Consider the following 16,467-nt stretch of genomic DNA (forward strand, 5'->3'; position numbering starts at 1 on the left):
TTGCAGCTGTAGCAGTTTGGGAACTTCCATAGCCACAGCCCACCCTGAAACCTCACTGTTTTCCAGTTATTTGTTCCCTGCTGCTGTTCTCTTAATTGAAGATAGAAATAGATGTTAACTTCCTCTCTTTGGAGGGTTGATTCTGCAGGATTTAGGCAAACAAATGCTGTATGTAAAATGGAGGTAACTGAAGTGAGTGGTGTGTGGTTGGTGTAATTGGATTTGCATGGGCATTGCACAGGCTTCAGTGACTTCCTGGCCTATGCAGTTGGTGTTGATTTAAGTGCCCTCAGGGCCAGATCTTGTAGTGTGTGCTTAGCACACAGATGTGTTGCACTGACTTCCACAGAAGTAGAGGAACTGAACACATCACTGGATGCATTCATGTTAGTGTTTGGCAAGAAGGGACTCCCAAGTATTTAAAGCTAGCATGAGTGATAATGCACTATTATAATTATTAGTGTGTTAGATGGCTGAATGTGATAAATCTCCTAAAGCTTGGATTCTTTGAGGATTAGTGCAGAGAACCCTAAAAACCCCCAGTGGATATGGCATGTACCCTTGTAAACTCAGTGGAGCACTACTTGAATAAAGAAGTTACAGTCATACTGAACAGGAGCAAACTGAGAGGGTCCAGAAAATATACGGGATTTAAGTGGGTTTAGACACCAAATATCAACATGTAGAAATTTCAGCCTTAGGAAGTTTTAATGGAAGAAAGTAGCTCGATCACTCAGTATATTTTGCAACTTTAGCTGAAAGTTTAACATCACAAAATGACATTGCTATGCAGCTTTAAGAATCACACAAATGTATTCAATCATTTCCCCTGATTTTCAGATCTGCTGCTCATTAAAAGCTCTTTGCAGTTTCCAGTTTTCAAATGGATGACACAACCAACGCATAGCTTAATGTTCATTCTCATGAATCATAATTAATAAATAATCGTATCACATACATAGAATTTTACAAGTACTCTTAAAATGGTTTTACAGTTCTATTAAATATATAGATAAAATAATCACTGCTATATAAAAAATCATTTTAAAACAGCTGAACTCTCAAGCTTTGCATAAAATTCTGTAGACACATTCATTACAATCTAGAAACTCAATAAAAATACATTTTAGAGCTCAATCTCTCAAAAATATTCATGGCACTGAAAATTGATTGTCATTTTTTACTGTAGTCTGTGCTTGCCTTTGCCTGATAATTTCTTACAATTTGGCAAAAGCTGTATTCTGGTCATTTTGTAGATTATGTGACTGTTTAACTCGGTTCCTCAACTCTAAGTCATCTGCCCCATAAATGTTTAGTGGGATTCTGTCTTTAATAGTGTATCATTCCTTGCACTTTCTATAAAACCACAATGAAACACTTTGCAGTTAAGTTACATGACTACAATGACATAGAACCATCCTATTACAGTTGCCACTCAGTCTTTAATGCTGCTTCTGTGAACGCCAAACATCCTTTATCCAGTGATCCTCAAGGCACTTCCTGGCACTTACACTTCACAATGCTCTGCTACCCACATTTGCTCAAAACCAGCAGGTTTTAGAAAGTATCCCAGTGTATCTGAATTCAGCTGCTAAATCAATATACCAAATGTGGGCAGTTCAAGCTTAGCATTTTCAACCCAGGCAAAAGCTCAGCAAAAACTTCTGTATTGAGACAGTGCACATATCTGTTGGATAATGGGTAGGCAATGGATTGCCCACCAGGGTTTAAACCCTCCACTATTGCCAGCCAGTCCTCTAGGCAGCAAGTTAAAATAGGCTTTGCCATAATAAATGTTTTACAATCAGGCTTTTAGGCAGCAGCTCAGAATAAGCCACAAAGCCCAAAATCAAGCAGTGTTTTCAGAACAGGGCACTTGCATTAAGGAATTGGATCTTGTACTGTGGAAGAAGAGATGCAGGCTCTCAAGTCAGTTTAACTGGGGGAAGCTGCTACTTGTGCAGATGTCAGTCTTTACAGTTCCAGGTAAAGGCAAAACTCTTGAAGAGTTCAGTCATTTTTTTAAGCACAATTGACAACACCAGTATAATCACTCTTAGTGTTTCACCCTGGATCTTCTCACCCATGGAATGTCTGGGTAAGGCACACTGCTTCTGTTACAGCACACCCAACAAAAACCCAAAAATTGAAAGCAATGTAATACCAAGTATCATGGAATAGCTTAGTATTTTTTTTTTAATCTATTTTGGATGGAAGAAGCAATCTCTCTCAATGGGATAGGCTGGGAAAGCATACATCAATTGAAACATCAAAAGAAAGTATCACTCTTTCACAGCAAGCACAAACAGGTTCATGGATCACAAAATCAGTTGACCCAAAATCTTGACAGTTCTTGTGAACAAGATGAAAGAAGTGTTTTTGTTTTTTTTTTTACTTAAGCTGATTTAAACCAAATTGAGTTGGGACATTTGGATTTCTTTCTCACCAAGAAAAAAGGATCTTATTTCTGGGTTCATGGGGTGAATCCAGCGCTAGTCAATAGTGTCAGAACAGAATAGAAAAGATTTCAGCTTTGTTAAAAGGTGTTCAGAATTTTATCTTTAATGTTTAAGATCTCCTGTCATTCCTTACTTCTCTTGAATTCTATCTGCAGCTCTGTTGCTATATATTTTGATATATCTTTATCCCAGATGCTATTAGTTCAGCTGAAAACTTAGCCCAGGTAGGGATACACCTTATGCTACAACAGAATATGTAAAAGTTATAGCCATGTCATTAATTTTCACTCAGAGTAAAATTATAAAACCCTTCATTTTAGGAAGCACATTGCAGTCAACCTTCTGAATTTTCAGGTGGAAGCAGCAATGTGATGCAGTCTCATAAAGCATATGGTGAAACTAAAAATTTGCCAATGAGAACTAGTGACTTCACTAAAAATCACATGGAGAAAAGTTGCTGCTATGAAATTGAAGACTTCTCTTTTGTCCTATAATGCATGGATTACACCTTCTCTGGCAAAAATTCTATATCAAATATCCTAAAGTAATCATTGATGTGGACAAAAATTACAAGAGGCAGAAATGCTCATGGATAAGCCACAGGAATCTCTTCAGTTGTGCTAGTTGTCAGCATTTCTCTGTACTTAGTTTTACATCTGTCGTTTCTTTCTCATTTAAATTGGACACTTAAAAGATATTTCTAATTCTTTTACCATGCCTTAGTGCCTTAACAGTAGCCTCAGCAAAGCTGGTTACCTATTAGTTTTCGTATCTGCAAAAGACAGAAATCTTTATGCGATCTGTAAGTAAAAGCAGCAAAGAAATCAAAGCAGAAGCAGACTCAGAAGCACTGAGGTACTTTTAAAAAACTTTCGTTTCTGGCCTGAGATTTCCCATGTAAAATCTCCTAAGAAGCAGTAGCATGTATGTTCTTCACACTTCACTTCCATACCAAATTTATTCCTGCAAATCAAACATACCAAAAGGTGCAGGATAAAAATTACTTTAAATCCTAAAAAAAAAAAATCTAACTTCCCTACCCCAATATACCCTCAACCTCATTTTGTTGCTCCACTGGATTTGCTGTTGGAACTGTAAAAAATTCCTGGTGTGTGTTTCACTACCTGTAGCTCTGCTCTGCTTCCAACTCTTTCAAATGGAAAATGGGAAGAAGCATTTCTAGCCTTGCCCTTGCAGGTGGTCAGATCCAGAGGTAAATCAACACCATCCCTCTTCCACAGCTATCAGGCCCTACATAAGAAAATGAAGCCAGAAGAATAATTTTTGAAGACTAGAGCTCTGAATTGTTCATACCTCTACTGATAATTATCTGGTTTTATTTAGCATCTTATAAAGCAAGGCACAAATGTACAAAATCGCATCTACTAAATCAGATAATTTTTATATATATTTACACAATTACCATAATATAAAACGTGCTTTGACACTGTCATAGCACAACAGTAGCAGAATTGAGGCCAACCTGATAATAAACACAAATACCAGGTCCTGGATTTCTGTTTGTGCTTCACCTGAAGGAACATATTCATTTGTGGATACACAAAGCAATACAGCCACTATCCCTTTATTTTCCACACCTCACACAGATCAAACTTTGTTGCTAAGAAGCTGTGGAAGGAGTAAAAGGCAGTAGACCAGCACCCAGAAGAAAATGACAAAGTAGAATAGTTCTGGCTGCTCAAAAATCGTTATCTCATGAGTTGGTGCTGGAGCCTCTCTTGTTTCCAAGTCCTTTTTGTTCCTGAAAACAGGAAAGAATTCAGTAAGAGGCAAGGAGAATAAGAAGAAACCTTCAGTGTTATTAACTACTGTGCAGATCAGAGGATGGACTAAAAGACCCCAGTTTAATGAACCTTTTCAGTCTAGTCAGCTGGAGTGCCCCAGCTAGACTAGGAGGGGCATACTGGGTGTTAGCAGTGTGTTCATTCCAGAGTCAACATATGTAAGAATCAATCTTCTAAAAACTCCAGATAAATTCTCAGGTAGTTTAAGTAAGTAACATTACAGCACAGCCCTCTGATGTAAGGAGATTTCTACCTGTCAAAAAGATGCCCTTTTATTTTCAGAACAGTAAACAGCACTGGGCAACACATCTCACACTTCCTCAGTTTTGTTTATACATTGGATCTCACTTGATATACATTCCCCAAATCATCTACTTTCGTGTTAGGCACTAGAATATTAAACAGAAAAAGCCCAAGACCTCCAACCAAGAAATCAACTAGCAGTTGGGGGTTTGCAGGACAATTCCAAAATTTCAACTTTACAAATTTCCATCTGTGGTTCATAAGGGCAAAGCCTGATGGATTCTCTCAGCTTGGGGCCTCCTACTGGATATATACCTGAGCATTACACAAAATTCAGTTAATATCAGCAAATTATACAACTGATACAACTGTAACAGCTATTTGTGTACTTTATTTTTTTTAATAGAGAGACAGGCCAATGGATCCTGATAATATTTTGTGAATTTTCTGCATCTAAATAAACAACCATTTTACCTAGTTCTGAGAGGTACAATTCAGTATCAATTAAGAGGCAAAATCTGAAACAATCCTTGTTTCTTATAGATATTTAGACCCTAATACTAAAGGGATGCATACTCTGTGTTCATAACCTAGGTCTAAAAATTATCAAAACTCATAGAAGCTCCAACAGAGGCCAGTCCTCCACTGAAGAAATTGATTTTCCCTGACACCGACCTCACTAAAAATGGTTTTGACAGTCTTCCAAACCTGGAAAGAGTCATCACTGCCAGAGTAACATTTGAAGTTCTCCCACTCTTCTCTCAGTCTGACATATGCATCATGTGGGGAAAATGCTCAGAATCTTGCTTAGACAGCTGAATCTTGCAGGTCAAGAAAAGGCATTTTAGTCAAGTAACAGATTGAGCAAGAGGGAAATTTTGTATCTTATACCTATGGGAAACAGGGACTCTGAGCCATTACAGAAGACAGTTGCTACCATTACAATTAATTTCAAGCTCCCTTTGTATCACTGCTAGTAGTACCTAGGAGTTATGGCTTGCTTGCAAAAGTCACTCACCCAATGATTAAAGGATTTTCACCCATATCTGTCATCTTCTGCTCATTTACACCATAGGTTTCCTTGAACAAACCAGGAATAGATTAGATAACAAAAATAAAATACAGCGTCTCACAAAGGTGGTAATTGTGTATTTTATTGTATCTAATTGTATTACTTGTATCTAATGTTTGCTCAAATAAAATGAAAGTGTGCTTATAAACATATTTCCTCTTGGACACCCAGCACTGCAGAAAAGGAAAAAAGTTGTGATATAAGGTTTTTTGCTTTCAACTGCTTTCATCCGCTGAATAGAACTCCCTTCATTCCTATGTATTTCTAGTAGCTCTGACAGCATTGCAAAACTAAAGCATCTGTGTGAAACCTCCCTTTCATTGAACACTATTGGCAGCATTTTTTCAAAAATTTTATTCTTGTCTTGAAAAAAAGCCATATTCCTTTCCTTGCTCAGCACGTCCAGGTTGCTGATGCTGTCCCTTTGTTCTGACTTTAAAAATAAAAATCCAGACTTCAGCTGTATCATGTGCTCCCAAGAAGCCAGTTGGAATCATATCTGTCATTAGTTTCATGTTACAACTGAAATTCTTTTAGGGTTAGCTGCTTCTACTGATAATATAATACACTGCTGCTGTGAGGAAAAGGGACAGGGCCAAATTTTTCAGAAACAATGCTCTTCAGAAGACATCCTGCATTTTTGCAGGATTGAGACTGACATCACACAGAGAATGCAAAAACTAAAAGAAACTGGGGCAGCAAACAAAAGCAGCTTCAAACAAGCAAAATATTGCAGCTATACAGGTATGATGAAGTAAGATTTAAAGTTACAACAGATTTAACTGTAGAATACTACAGTACTCCTTGTGAATTTGTTCAAGGTTCAGTAAAATTTAGTATGTATTTTTGAGAGTTCAGTAGAACTTTGCAACTATGCCTGGTTTCAGCACTAAATTATTATTTAATTAAAATTAGTAGAAGTCACAAGACTTTCATACTATCACAGGACTTTTTACAGTGTGTGAACTTCTGGAGTTTAGGAGAACCAGAGAAACAGCAATAAATAGAAGTCTATGCTTACCTCCTCAGATGAATTATGAGAAAACCTTTTTCGGAGATGGATGTTGGTATCACTGTCACTGCTTCTGTATGTAAAAGCAAAGTTTTTAAATTCATAAAGTTAAGTTAAAAAGAGACACTGCAAATGGATGTGACAGATTTAAGCTACACAAATCAAATGCAAATAATGCATTGTTGTGTGTATTAGAAAATAGACTGGAATTTATCAGCAAAATGATAAAAATTACTTTGGGAAAATGTGACCCACAATAATAAATTCATATGCTCAAAAAGGAATCTTTTCTGAAAAACTGTATCTGAGAGCATTTTTGCATCTTTGACATGACTGACATTTGAGTGAGAGTGTACCCAAGTTTTATGGCCACTGATACTAAAAAAATATTACACTGACAGAGAACAGAAAGCTTGAAGGGGACACAGTTGTTTTTTTAAGCAAACTCTCAAATTCATTAGAGTTCTCCAGGGATAAGCATCAACAAATTACAGTTCAATGTACATGGACTATTCCATCTGCATTATAAAATACTCTCCCTGTTAGAAAAGCAATTATAACACTTCCATGATCAAAATGCACTGGGATTCCACTTGGGTTTTGTGTGGCAAAGTTTGTGGCACTGTCAAATCAAGTCCCACTAAATCACTCGACATGTTTAAGAGAAACACAGGAAGAAGCCAATGAATCCCAATACTTCTTCCTAAAACAAGACTACAACAAACATCCAATGGACAGGGCAATTTCAAAAGACCAGTTAGCTGTATTTAAGTCAAAATTAATGTGAAATACCTGGTAAATTCCTGGAATTCAGCATTTTCTTCCAGGTCATCTTGTGATAGAGTAGTAGTGGCAACTTCTGAGATCTGCAAATTTTCTTCAATCATATTTTTCTCTTCCTCCTCCCCATTACTATTTTCTTCTGGTGTCTTTATGGTTGTTGGTAAATCCTCTACATGTTCTAGTATGGCCTGTTGAAATTACAAAATGTTTTGCTTTAGACAACAAGACTGATTCCCCACCCTTCCAAATATCCTAGTGGTGCAGCCTACTCAGACATTCAATTTCAGATAGTATGAGACTGAATGAAAGTCTCACTGAAGAGAATAAAAAAGCAATGAATTTCTTGAAAATATTTTGGGATACATGGAATCATCAGTTCAACATACATACATACAGTTGGAAAGTCAGATCTTTGTATTAAGAAGTCATGATATGACATGGCTCGTTGAATCAATCCACTAGACTTTTTTAAATCTACCTCCAGTTAGTCCTTCAAGTTTACAGCAAACTGACTTCTCTGCTGTAGTTAGAGTCAGGACCAAAATATGTTCAAGCAACATGTAGAGCAGCATTAAATGGACACTCATTCCTGAAAAACGCTGTCAAAATTACTGTGCTGGAAAACATGCAAGGCACTTCAGAACTCGTGTCTGCAAGAAGAGATGCAGGAGCAAACTCTCTAAACCAAATACCCCCAAAGCACCCACTTCTTTCTCCTCCTCCTCCAGTGCAGACAAGCCTTCATTTTACCCATGTAATGTATCCTACTCAAATTGTTTTTCTAAGGTATTGTAGGCAAACAATTTTTGGATTGAGGAAACAAAATATTATTGCCTGTATCCTTTAGAAGCAATATTAATTTCTATTCATCTCATTACAGATTATTAAAAATACCCTTTCTGGTAATCTGTTATACCTAAGGATTATACAGTATCTTCTAACTATTTTAAAACACAATAAAAATTCGCATTTTTGCTGTACTTTTAGGTAATCTTTTATGCTTAGGATTTTAAGGATTACAGAAGCCTCAAATTATTTTAAAACATAATGTAAAATCACATTTTTGCAGTGCCATTAGTATAACGACTTTATTTCTATTGTAATGTTAGATCTTCTCAGGGAGCTGCAATTCCATTCATTCCAGTAGGGGGCTGTGGCAAACAGTGTAATGGAACAGAAAACCAAGTACATTTTAAGTATTTCTCCCAAACATTGTAAAATGAAAGCAAATGAAAAGCACAGGGTTCTGATGCTAAGCCCATGTATACACACAAAGAAATGCTGGTAATAGAATAAAATACCTCAGGATGTTGTGGAATAGTGGAATCTTCATGGTTGGTGGCCTTATTGCCATCTTCTTCTACTTCTAACTCTTCTACTATTAATGGCACTTCCTTTTCATCAGAAGAATTCACATGACTGCTTGTTTTTGTAGTTTCCTCCTCACTGTTCTCAGTATCTGTTTCTGATGGAGAGGTACCTAGCTTATTCTCCAAGTCTGGCTCTGGAGCATCTTCCTTTTGGTCCTGTTCTGGTAAGTTCTGGTCATGTAAAACATCTGTTACTGTTTCAGAAGAAGCTTTTTCATTTCCTGTGTCATAAGCTTCAATACAAGGCTCGAGGTAAGCGTTCAGAACTGCTGATATGGGAACATTATAATGTGGATAATAAAAGAGATCGTGGGGTATCACGGATACTTTGGAAGAACTGGGCATCACTTCAGCTGCAGCCTCAACTTCATCACAGCTGTCCAGGTCCTCTGGAGTTTTAGGTACATCTGAGAGAGAGTCATCAGATGTTTCATGCTGTGTAGATAGTTCTTGGCTTTCGAGATTAGAACCATCTGGTGAACAAGGGTTTGTTTCTATTGTCTCAAGGACAGGTGATTCCTTTGTATGTTCATCTTGTGGAAGTGTCTGTATTTCCTCATTTAGAAGGTGGAGAATGTACTTTTGAGTATCTTCTTGTTTTGATGTATCTTCTGGTAAAAGAATTGAAGACTGAGGTTTGCTCTCTTCGACTTTATTGATAGAATCATCTGTAAGAATACCTGAAGTCCAGGATAATGGACTCAAAGAAGAAGTATTGGCTGAAAGGCTCTTGGTTTCATTGTCATATTCAGTAGGGGTTTCCTTAGTTAATTCTTCAGAGTATTCTTCAAAAGAGTCAACAGAATTTTTCTGATCTGTCAGAATAGCTGGAGAAAGGTCATCGTTCTGTTTCAGTGGATCATCAGAGATGCTGCCTCCACCTGGCATGAATTTATCATTCAGAACCTCCCAAGAGGAATTGGATTCCAAACTGACAGGTTCTGTAATTTTCAGTGAGGTAGGCCTTTGAGGCTCCTCTTCAGACATTCCCTGTAAATCATCTAACACTTGACTCAGTTTCCCATTACAATTTTCAGAAGTGGTTTCTGATGGGATTCTCTCAGGGATGTCATGAATATGGACCTTTGGAGGAGCTGGATGACTCTTCTCATGATTAACAGTATACATGCTTTCTTCACTTTCACTTAAAATCAAGATTTTGCCTTCCTTTTCTGACGGTGTGTCTTTGATGTGGACATAAGTGGACTCAATTGGAAGTTCCTTGTCAGGATCTGTAAAGTCTTCCTGTAAGTGATGATATAGCATTAGAAGACAAATCCTAGCTCAGATACCATTTTACATTTCCCAACCACGATGGAAAGAATAAATACCTAGTCTTTCAGTCCATTACCTTATGAATGGCCAATTAATGACTCACCTATTTTGAAAGTAGGAAAACTAATTAGGCAAGTCAAGTGCCTTGAACAAAGCTCAGTGTCAAGGCAGTGGTACAGGAAGATCAGAATTCAGACAAGCCTACTCCTCAATTCTTAAGTATTTATCTCTCTCTGCTGCATCTGTGGAGACAACTGACTTGGCTTTTTGACACAATCTCAAACCCTGGGAATAACAAATCTAACAACTCCAATAAAAAGTGAAATATATTGATATACCAGATTATTTCTCCTTCCAAAACACTCTGTTAAAAGAAATAGAATAATAAAAGAAAGGTAGTTTTTAACTTTGTCCATTAAAATGCCAAGTCTTAATGTCAACCAATCTTATTGCTCATCTAATCTAATAATAATAATTAGAGTATTTTAATAATTTTAATTCCAATTACCTTAATAATGCCCACCAATTTTGTCAGCTACAAAATATATCCCAACTATAATCCTTAGTTAAGAAATGAGAGAAAATGCCTGTTTCTCCAAAAGGCCTTTGCCAGTTCTTGACACCGTCATCTCTTGCTTAATCCTCAATTCTTTATTTTTGCATTCAAGTCCTGGTCATTAAACTGCAGTTTACCTCATGCTTATAATGAGTGATTTTTACCACTGTATTGACAAGATTCAGCTTTTGGTATCTTGTGTCTCATACCTGCTAAATTCAGATTGATCATGGCCCTCAAACTTGAAGTAAAAATTAAATTTGAAGTCAAATTAATCATTATAGATAAAGGAATAAATTTCAGCCTTATTTAAACCAATACAGCAAAGCAGTAGAATCCTATGAAACCAGTTTTAATGTCTGAAAGTTACAATTTAAATTTAAATTTAAAAAAGCACCATTCTTCCTAGGCATTTTAGTAGTCATCAATGAAAGCTCACTTCACCAGATTTAACAAAAATGTGGAAAATTAAATCCAGGTCTGTTGTTTATTTTAAGTAGCTTATAAAGAAACCTAGAAAATAAATCTGACTTTATTATGCACACCAAGGCAAATTAAAGAAATGACATGACACAGCAGTAAACACATACCCCTTCCAGCTCTGGGAAATGCTCCAGAAATTGAGCCACATATGTCACAATTGACTGTTCATCGGGTGACTCCACCATGATATCTGTGGAGACAGACACGAGGGGCTTGAGCACACACAGCTCTGAAATGCTCTTGCTGAGGAACAGATTGTCAGACATTTATCCTGCCATTATGGTCACAGAAATAACAGCTACAAACACTTCTCTCTTTTTTTCTGACAGATAAGAGAGATGCTCTTCACTGCTGATGGCACTTGACAGCGTTCTCAACATCCTATTCACGTTCATTTTTTCCTATTCCAAGCACATACTGAACCCAGATCAGAATTCCCTTTTCATTCACTTTTATACTGCCATTTATGCTGTTGTCACTAGACAGTTGATGGTTGTTGAGCCACAATACAGAGGTTTATTTTTAACAGGATGGCCCAGTCTTCTAACAGGTGACAAAAATGCAATTGTGCTTTCAATCATGTCACCAAGGCCTACCACCAGTCTGGTAGAGCTCAGTAAAGAGAAGGACAAGAAAACCACTTACACATATTTTATATACACACTTAGGTTTATGTGTGTACATCTTGTGTGTATATATGCACTGCAAAGGGAAAACTGGGAGATGCAGATGCATTTGAATGGGTATCTCTCCATTTGCCTGGTATGGCAGCCTTGCACAGCTCATCCTGGAGTGACATTTATTCTCTGCAGCACAGGACTTACAGAGCTGTGCTAATGCATTGAGACACCCCCAGCACAACAATTAATGCCCTCTAAGAATGCAGATATCACAAAGCATCTTAAGCATGAACCAGAACTAGTGTACATAGCTAAAGTTATGGTAACATCTTTGACCTCAAGGATCTTACAAATGTGACTGGAAGCATACAATTACAAGCCACTGACCATTTTTATTTTTCTTATCAAAAAGCTCAGCACACTGATCCCATCAGCAGCCTAATCACTGGGAGGTTTTTGGTATGTATCACAGTGCAATATTCATGAATTCACTGTAGTCTGTTACCCAACAAAGTTGATGTGTTTACCTTCTGGTTCGAGGAGCCGAGGGACACCCAGTTTATTCTGTGCTATGCTGAAAGCATCCTCCAGGTTTTCTCGTGCTGATTTCTCCAGTGCATGCTTCATGTCTACCAAAGTACAATCTATGGCTTTTATGACAGCTAAGAAAGCAAGGCCACTCCTCCAACTACTCGTAAAGTCCTGGACTGCAACGCCATACCTAAACAGAATTACATACATTTTACATGGGTGGTTTCTTACACAATCCAAAGTGAAGGCATCATCATTTTCAGACTTCTGAAAGTTAAAATGTAAGGTTGCTGAGTAGCATTTGTCATATTTGAGATATTTTTGGATTTCAAAATATAGAAATACATTTAGAAAACACATAGGTTCACAAACTGAATTGGTGTGGCTAACAGCTAACACCAACCTGCTTGTAGGAAGTAGTTAGTAAAAACAAAGCCCTTAAGAATTCAGCAACCACATTTAACATTCACAAAACCAAATGTCTTTGTGATTCCTGTTTCTGTTACTCTCCAGCATTTTAATGTCATAGCTTGGGAAAACTTCCAAGATTTAAATATTTAAACACATAAGCATAAATGATTCACATTCCTGTGTACTTGGCCTTCTATAGGAGAAAATGGTGTCAGCATATGCACAAACCACAAGAGTTTTAGATGCCCAAAGTTTTGGAGGAAAAACAGCCATCAAACTTGCAAGACAGCCCCAGAATAGAAAATTCTGCACAGATTATGGGATAACAGGATTATAATGATGCTATTATGTTTTAAATACTGCAGTTGCAAGAACGATTTTCTCTTATATGATCTTTTCAATTTGCACTCTTTGACTGGGCTGAAAAGTCTTGGTGGCCTTTACTTCTCAGGTCATCACCTATTAATGATGACATCAGCATTATTGTGGACTAAAACTGTCCTTCCTCTATGGTCTGCATTGGCAGCAGTGAACTACAGATCTCAAAGGTTATTTGCTCTACAAGCACCCTCAGCTTCACTGGAGATAACCAAGGGATGATGCAGTCCACAGGACTGAGTATGTAAGGTGTAAATTTTTGTCTTCAACACCAGACACAGAAAATTTGGGTTCAAAGGCAAGATATAAATCCAGAGACAAAAATGCCAAATATTCAGCTAATATTCAACCAACCTGTATAAGTAACTTTTGACACATGCCCTCTTTAAAACTCTCTGCCAGTCACTACTTCAAATAACAATTCATGTAAAATACACTCCAAGCATTTGCATGTGCATGAGACATCTTACACTACAGTTTTTTAATCTGACAGTGACTCTGCCAGGATAAAAATGCTTTGGTGAAAGAACCACTTTTTTATTAAAGAAGAGAGAGATGTCTTGTGCAGTGGAAATGAACTCAAATGTTGTAAGTTCAAGAGAAGTTACTTATGTTTCACCCACTTCCTCTCTTCAGTTGAAGAAGGAGGGACTCTAATAGGGGCTCTGCCCTTCAAGGCACTCTGCAGCACACAGAGAGGCTTCCTCTGGGCTACTGTTTTATTTAAAAGTCTGCTGATAAAGTGTTTCATACATTTATTTTTTCAGTTCACTCCCTGGTTGTACCCAACCTTTAATCAGCAAAAGATGTCAAATAGACTTCATGAAAGCCAGAGTCTGGAGAGTAGAGAATGATCCTGTTTTAAACAGCACCAAGCAGGTTAGTGCAAGTTAACATTTAACATTCAAACCATGGAGCCAGCAGCAGACTGCAAGGTCAGATGGCTGCTGTAAACACATGGCCATAGTGGAACACCCCTCTGCAGAGACCCTGTGCTCCCCAACTGCAAAAGCAGAAGCCACAGCGCATGGTAACACACCCATGGGGCAGGACAGAGAAAAGAGACTCAGCTTCAAAGGGGCAGGTGGCAAGACACTGTTTTGTTCAAGGGTTTGTTAGCTTACTTTCTGGTTTTCCTCTGAACCCAGATTAGAAGGGCCCTGATGGCTTTCCGCTGATCCTTCACTGTAATGGACATGTTTCTCTCCACGCTGGGAGTGCTGGGGGATGTGTCTGATTCTGGACCACTGGGCCCAGAGGACAGGCTGGAGGAGGAGGAGTTCCTGTTGAGGTTGCCTGTAAGCTCCTTAATCTGTAATAAAAGGTGAAATACACAGTGTTCTGCTTTATCACTGGCTGCATCGTGTCCTTGTTTTCATGCAAACTTTAAAGAGATCAGTGCCATAACTGAATTTTAAGTGATAATTATAAACCTGCTCATTTTAACTCTCAGCTTGTATTTTACAAGCATGACAGCCAGCAGCAGCCCAGGCAACAGAAAGGGCAAGCTACCAGTTCAGGCCAAACTGCTCAAATTAAACAAAAAGCAGAGAAACATGTCCTTGAAAGAAAAGTTAGTTTAACTGAAACTGTTCTTTTCACAGGAATTGCTTGAATGAAATAGTTTTCATGAAGAAATGGTGACCTGCAGCAGCACTCCTGTCCTTGATCTGCACTAACATTTGAGGCTCTGCTGCTTTTGGGCCCCCGTGCCCTCTGCTGCCAGGTGACAGGCTCTGGTCACACCATCTTTGCCTGTGAGCCTGCCTGGCCAAACTGGTTCTGTGCAGCACTGTTCAGCCTGAGGAGCTCAGCTAGGGAGAGAAGACCCAGTGCAACTTTGAGATCATTTTGTAACCTTATAACCATTTTTAAAATCAGACCAAGAGAATGAAAGGGCTTCACAGTCTTACAAGAGTTGCAGAACCCTCCCTCCATCTGTCTCTGTCCATTAAAATTTGAGATTGCCTAGAAGATAATTTTCAAACTATGTGTAGGTTAGGGAGCAGTTTTAATCTAAGCCTGGAGATAAATCAATTTGCAGGCTCAAATAATGTGTTATCAGTTCCAGGTCCTTTGAGATCTTTCACATGACCATGTATATCAGTTGCAAATTTTTGCCATGTTGAGTAAGTCTCCAGGGAACAGTGATTCTAAATGGAATTTCCCACCACATTGGACCAAATCCAGTAAAGGTTATTGAAAATAAACTGTAACCTGGAACCATACCCAGGACATTGGTTCAGATCCAGGGAATCTGGAACAGAACCCTGAAAAGGCACAGGAAAGAAGGGGAAGTAGTAATCTGAAGCTCTAATTCAGGTCCAAGTTAAATGAGGGCTTAAATTGTCTCCAATTTACATTAAAATAGGCCCAATGAAGTAAAATGAAAGCAGCTGCAAGTATAAAATTAGTGTACATTAGGAGGGGAAAAGCTCAGGTTTAGCATGATTAATTATGTTCTTTAGGATTAAAAATCAATTTAAAAATCAGTGTTCAGCTGGAATAGATGGATACCATGAAGACTGATTACTTATGGTTAAAGTATTCAAATTCTATTACCTGAAAAAACAAGATTATATTCCATATTAGTCCAAGTACCAGAGAGGAATTTCCATCTGCTATTTCTGCTGCATCGATGCTAACAAGCTTTACCTGTAGAAAAGATCATAAATTCAGAGCCAAACTCAAAGGAGCAAAGTATACACAAAAAATGCACTGAGACTACTGGATATGTCCATACCACTGCTGCCACTGACAGGCCAGCAAAAATGCAATACTGCAATCTTGTATTAATGAAAATTTGCCCTGATCACAATCACCCCTTTTTCTGGAACTCCTATCTGAAACCCCCAGCATAGCCTGCAGAACAGAAGTGTACTCACTTCTGCATTTTTGGGACTACAAATGCATTTCCTCCATACAAAAATGGAAGAAGATGGAACCCCCTCCAGTGGACCCCATTTATAAATAGTAGAGAGTCATTTCTCATACAAAAACCTAAATTCCTAGTAAGACTTCTTTTTTTTCTGTGCATCTCCTTTCTCCTTTCTTACCCCACCTTACACAGCTTGTCACAGAGCTCTGATTAAATCAGTTAGCAAGGGATAGGGTTGCCTAATCCAAGCAAACTCTACACTTTCCCACACTGAGGTTTTTTCCAGCTGATAACACCAGGATGTTATTCTCTTAGACAACTGAGACTCAGTTTTGGCAAAGGTCACAGAGGAGGGAGGAAACAAGGAAGCTGTCAGTACTGCAGATGGCCCAGGCTGAGTTAAAGCCCAGCAGCTCATTTATTTATCAGGGAGGGACACGGGGAATCACTCAGCAGGCTCTACCCTGCTGCCCCAGTTCCACAGGAGCAGACTCTGCTGGGTTCCACCCACTATGGTTTAATATCTACCCTGGAGCTCTTGGCAGCCAAGGCACTTTGCCAACACTTTCATCACCACCCTTCACTAACCAG

General features: G+C 38.2%; 1 protein-coding gene across 2 annotated transcripts in view; it reads right to left on the minus strand.

The window, feature by feature from the left end:
- Positions 1–2,539: 2,539 nt before the first annotated feature.
- Positions 2,540–16,467, minus strand: part of CLMN (calmin) — a 67,841-nt gene continuing 53,913 nt past the window's right edge. The window contains exons 5-13 of one of the 2 annotated variants that reach the window (XM_079308729.1): positions 15,561–15,653; positions 14,123–14,310; positions 12,206–12,399; positions 11,166–11,248; positions 8,676–9,989; positions 7,384–7,562; positions 6,601–6,661; positions 5,526–5,587; positions 2,540–4,221 (exon numbers count right to left, since the gene is read on the minus strand). In XM_079308729.1, the coding sequence (XP_079164855.1) occupies positions 4,068–4,221; positions 5,526–5,587; positions 6,601–6,661; positions 7,384–7,562; positions 8,676–9,989; positions 11,166–11,248; positions 12,206–12,399; positions 14,123–14,310; positions 15,561–15,653 (2,328 nt within the window). In that variant the 3' untranslated portion in view covers positions 2,540–4,067. Of the gene's footprint in view, positions 4,222–5,525; positions 5,588–6,600; positions 6,665–7,383; positions 7,563–8,675; positions 9,990–11,165; positions 11,249–12,205; positions 12,400–14,122; positions 14,311–15,560; positions 15,654–16,467 lie in introns of both variants that reach the window. The other variant, XM_079308730.1, reaches the window with a different exon arrangement.

This window comes from Erithacus rubecula (assembly GCF_903797595.1).
Source record: "Erithacus rubecula genome assembly, chromosome: 6".
Classification (NCBI taxonomy): Eukaryota; Metazoa; Chordata; class Aves; order Passeriformes; family Muscicapidae; genus Erithacus; species Erithacus rubecula.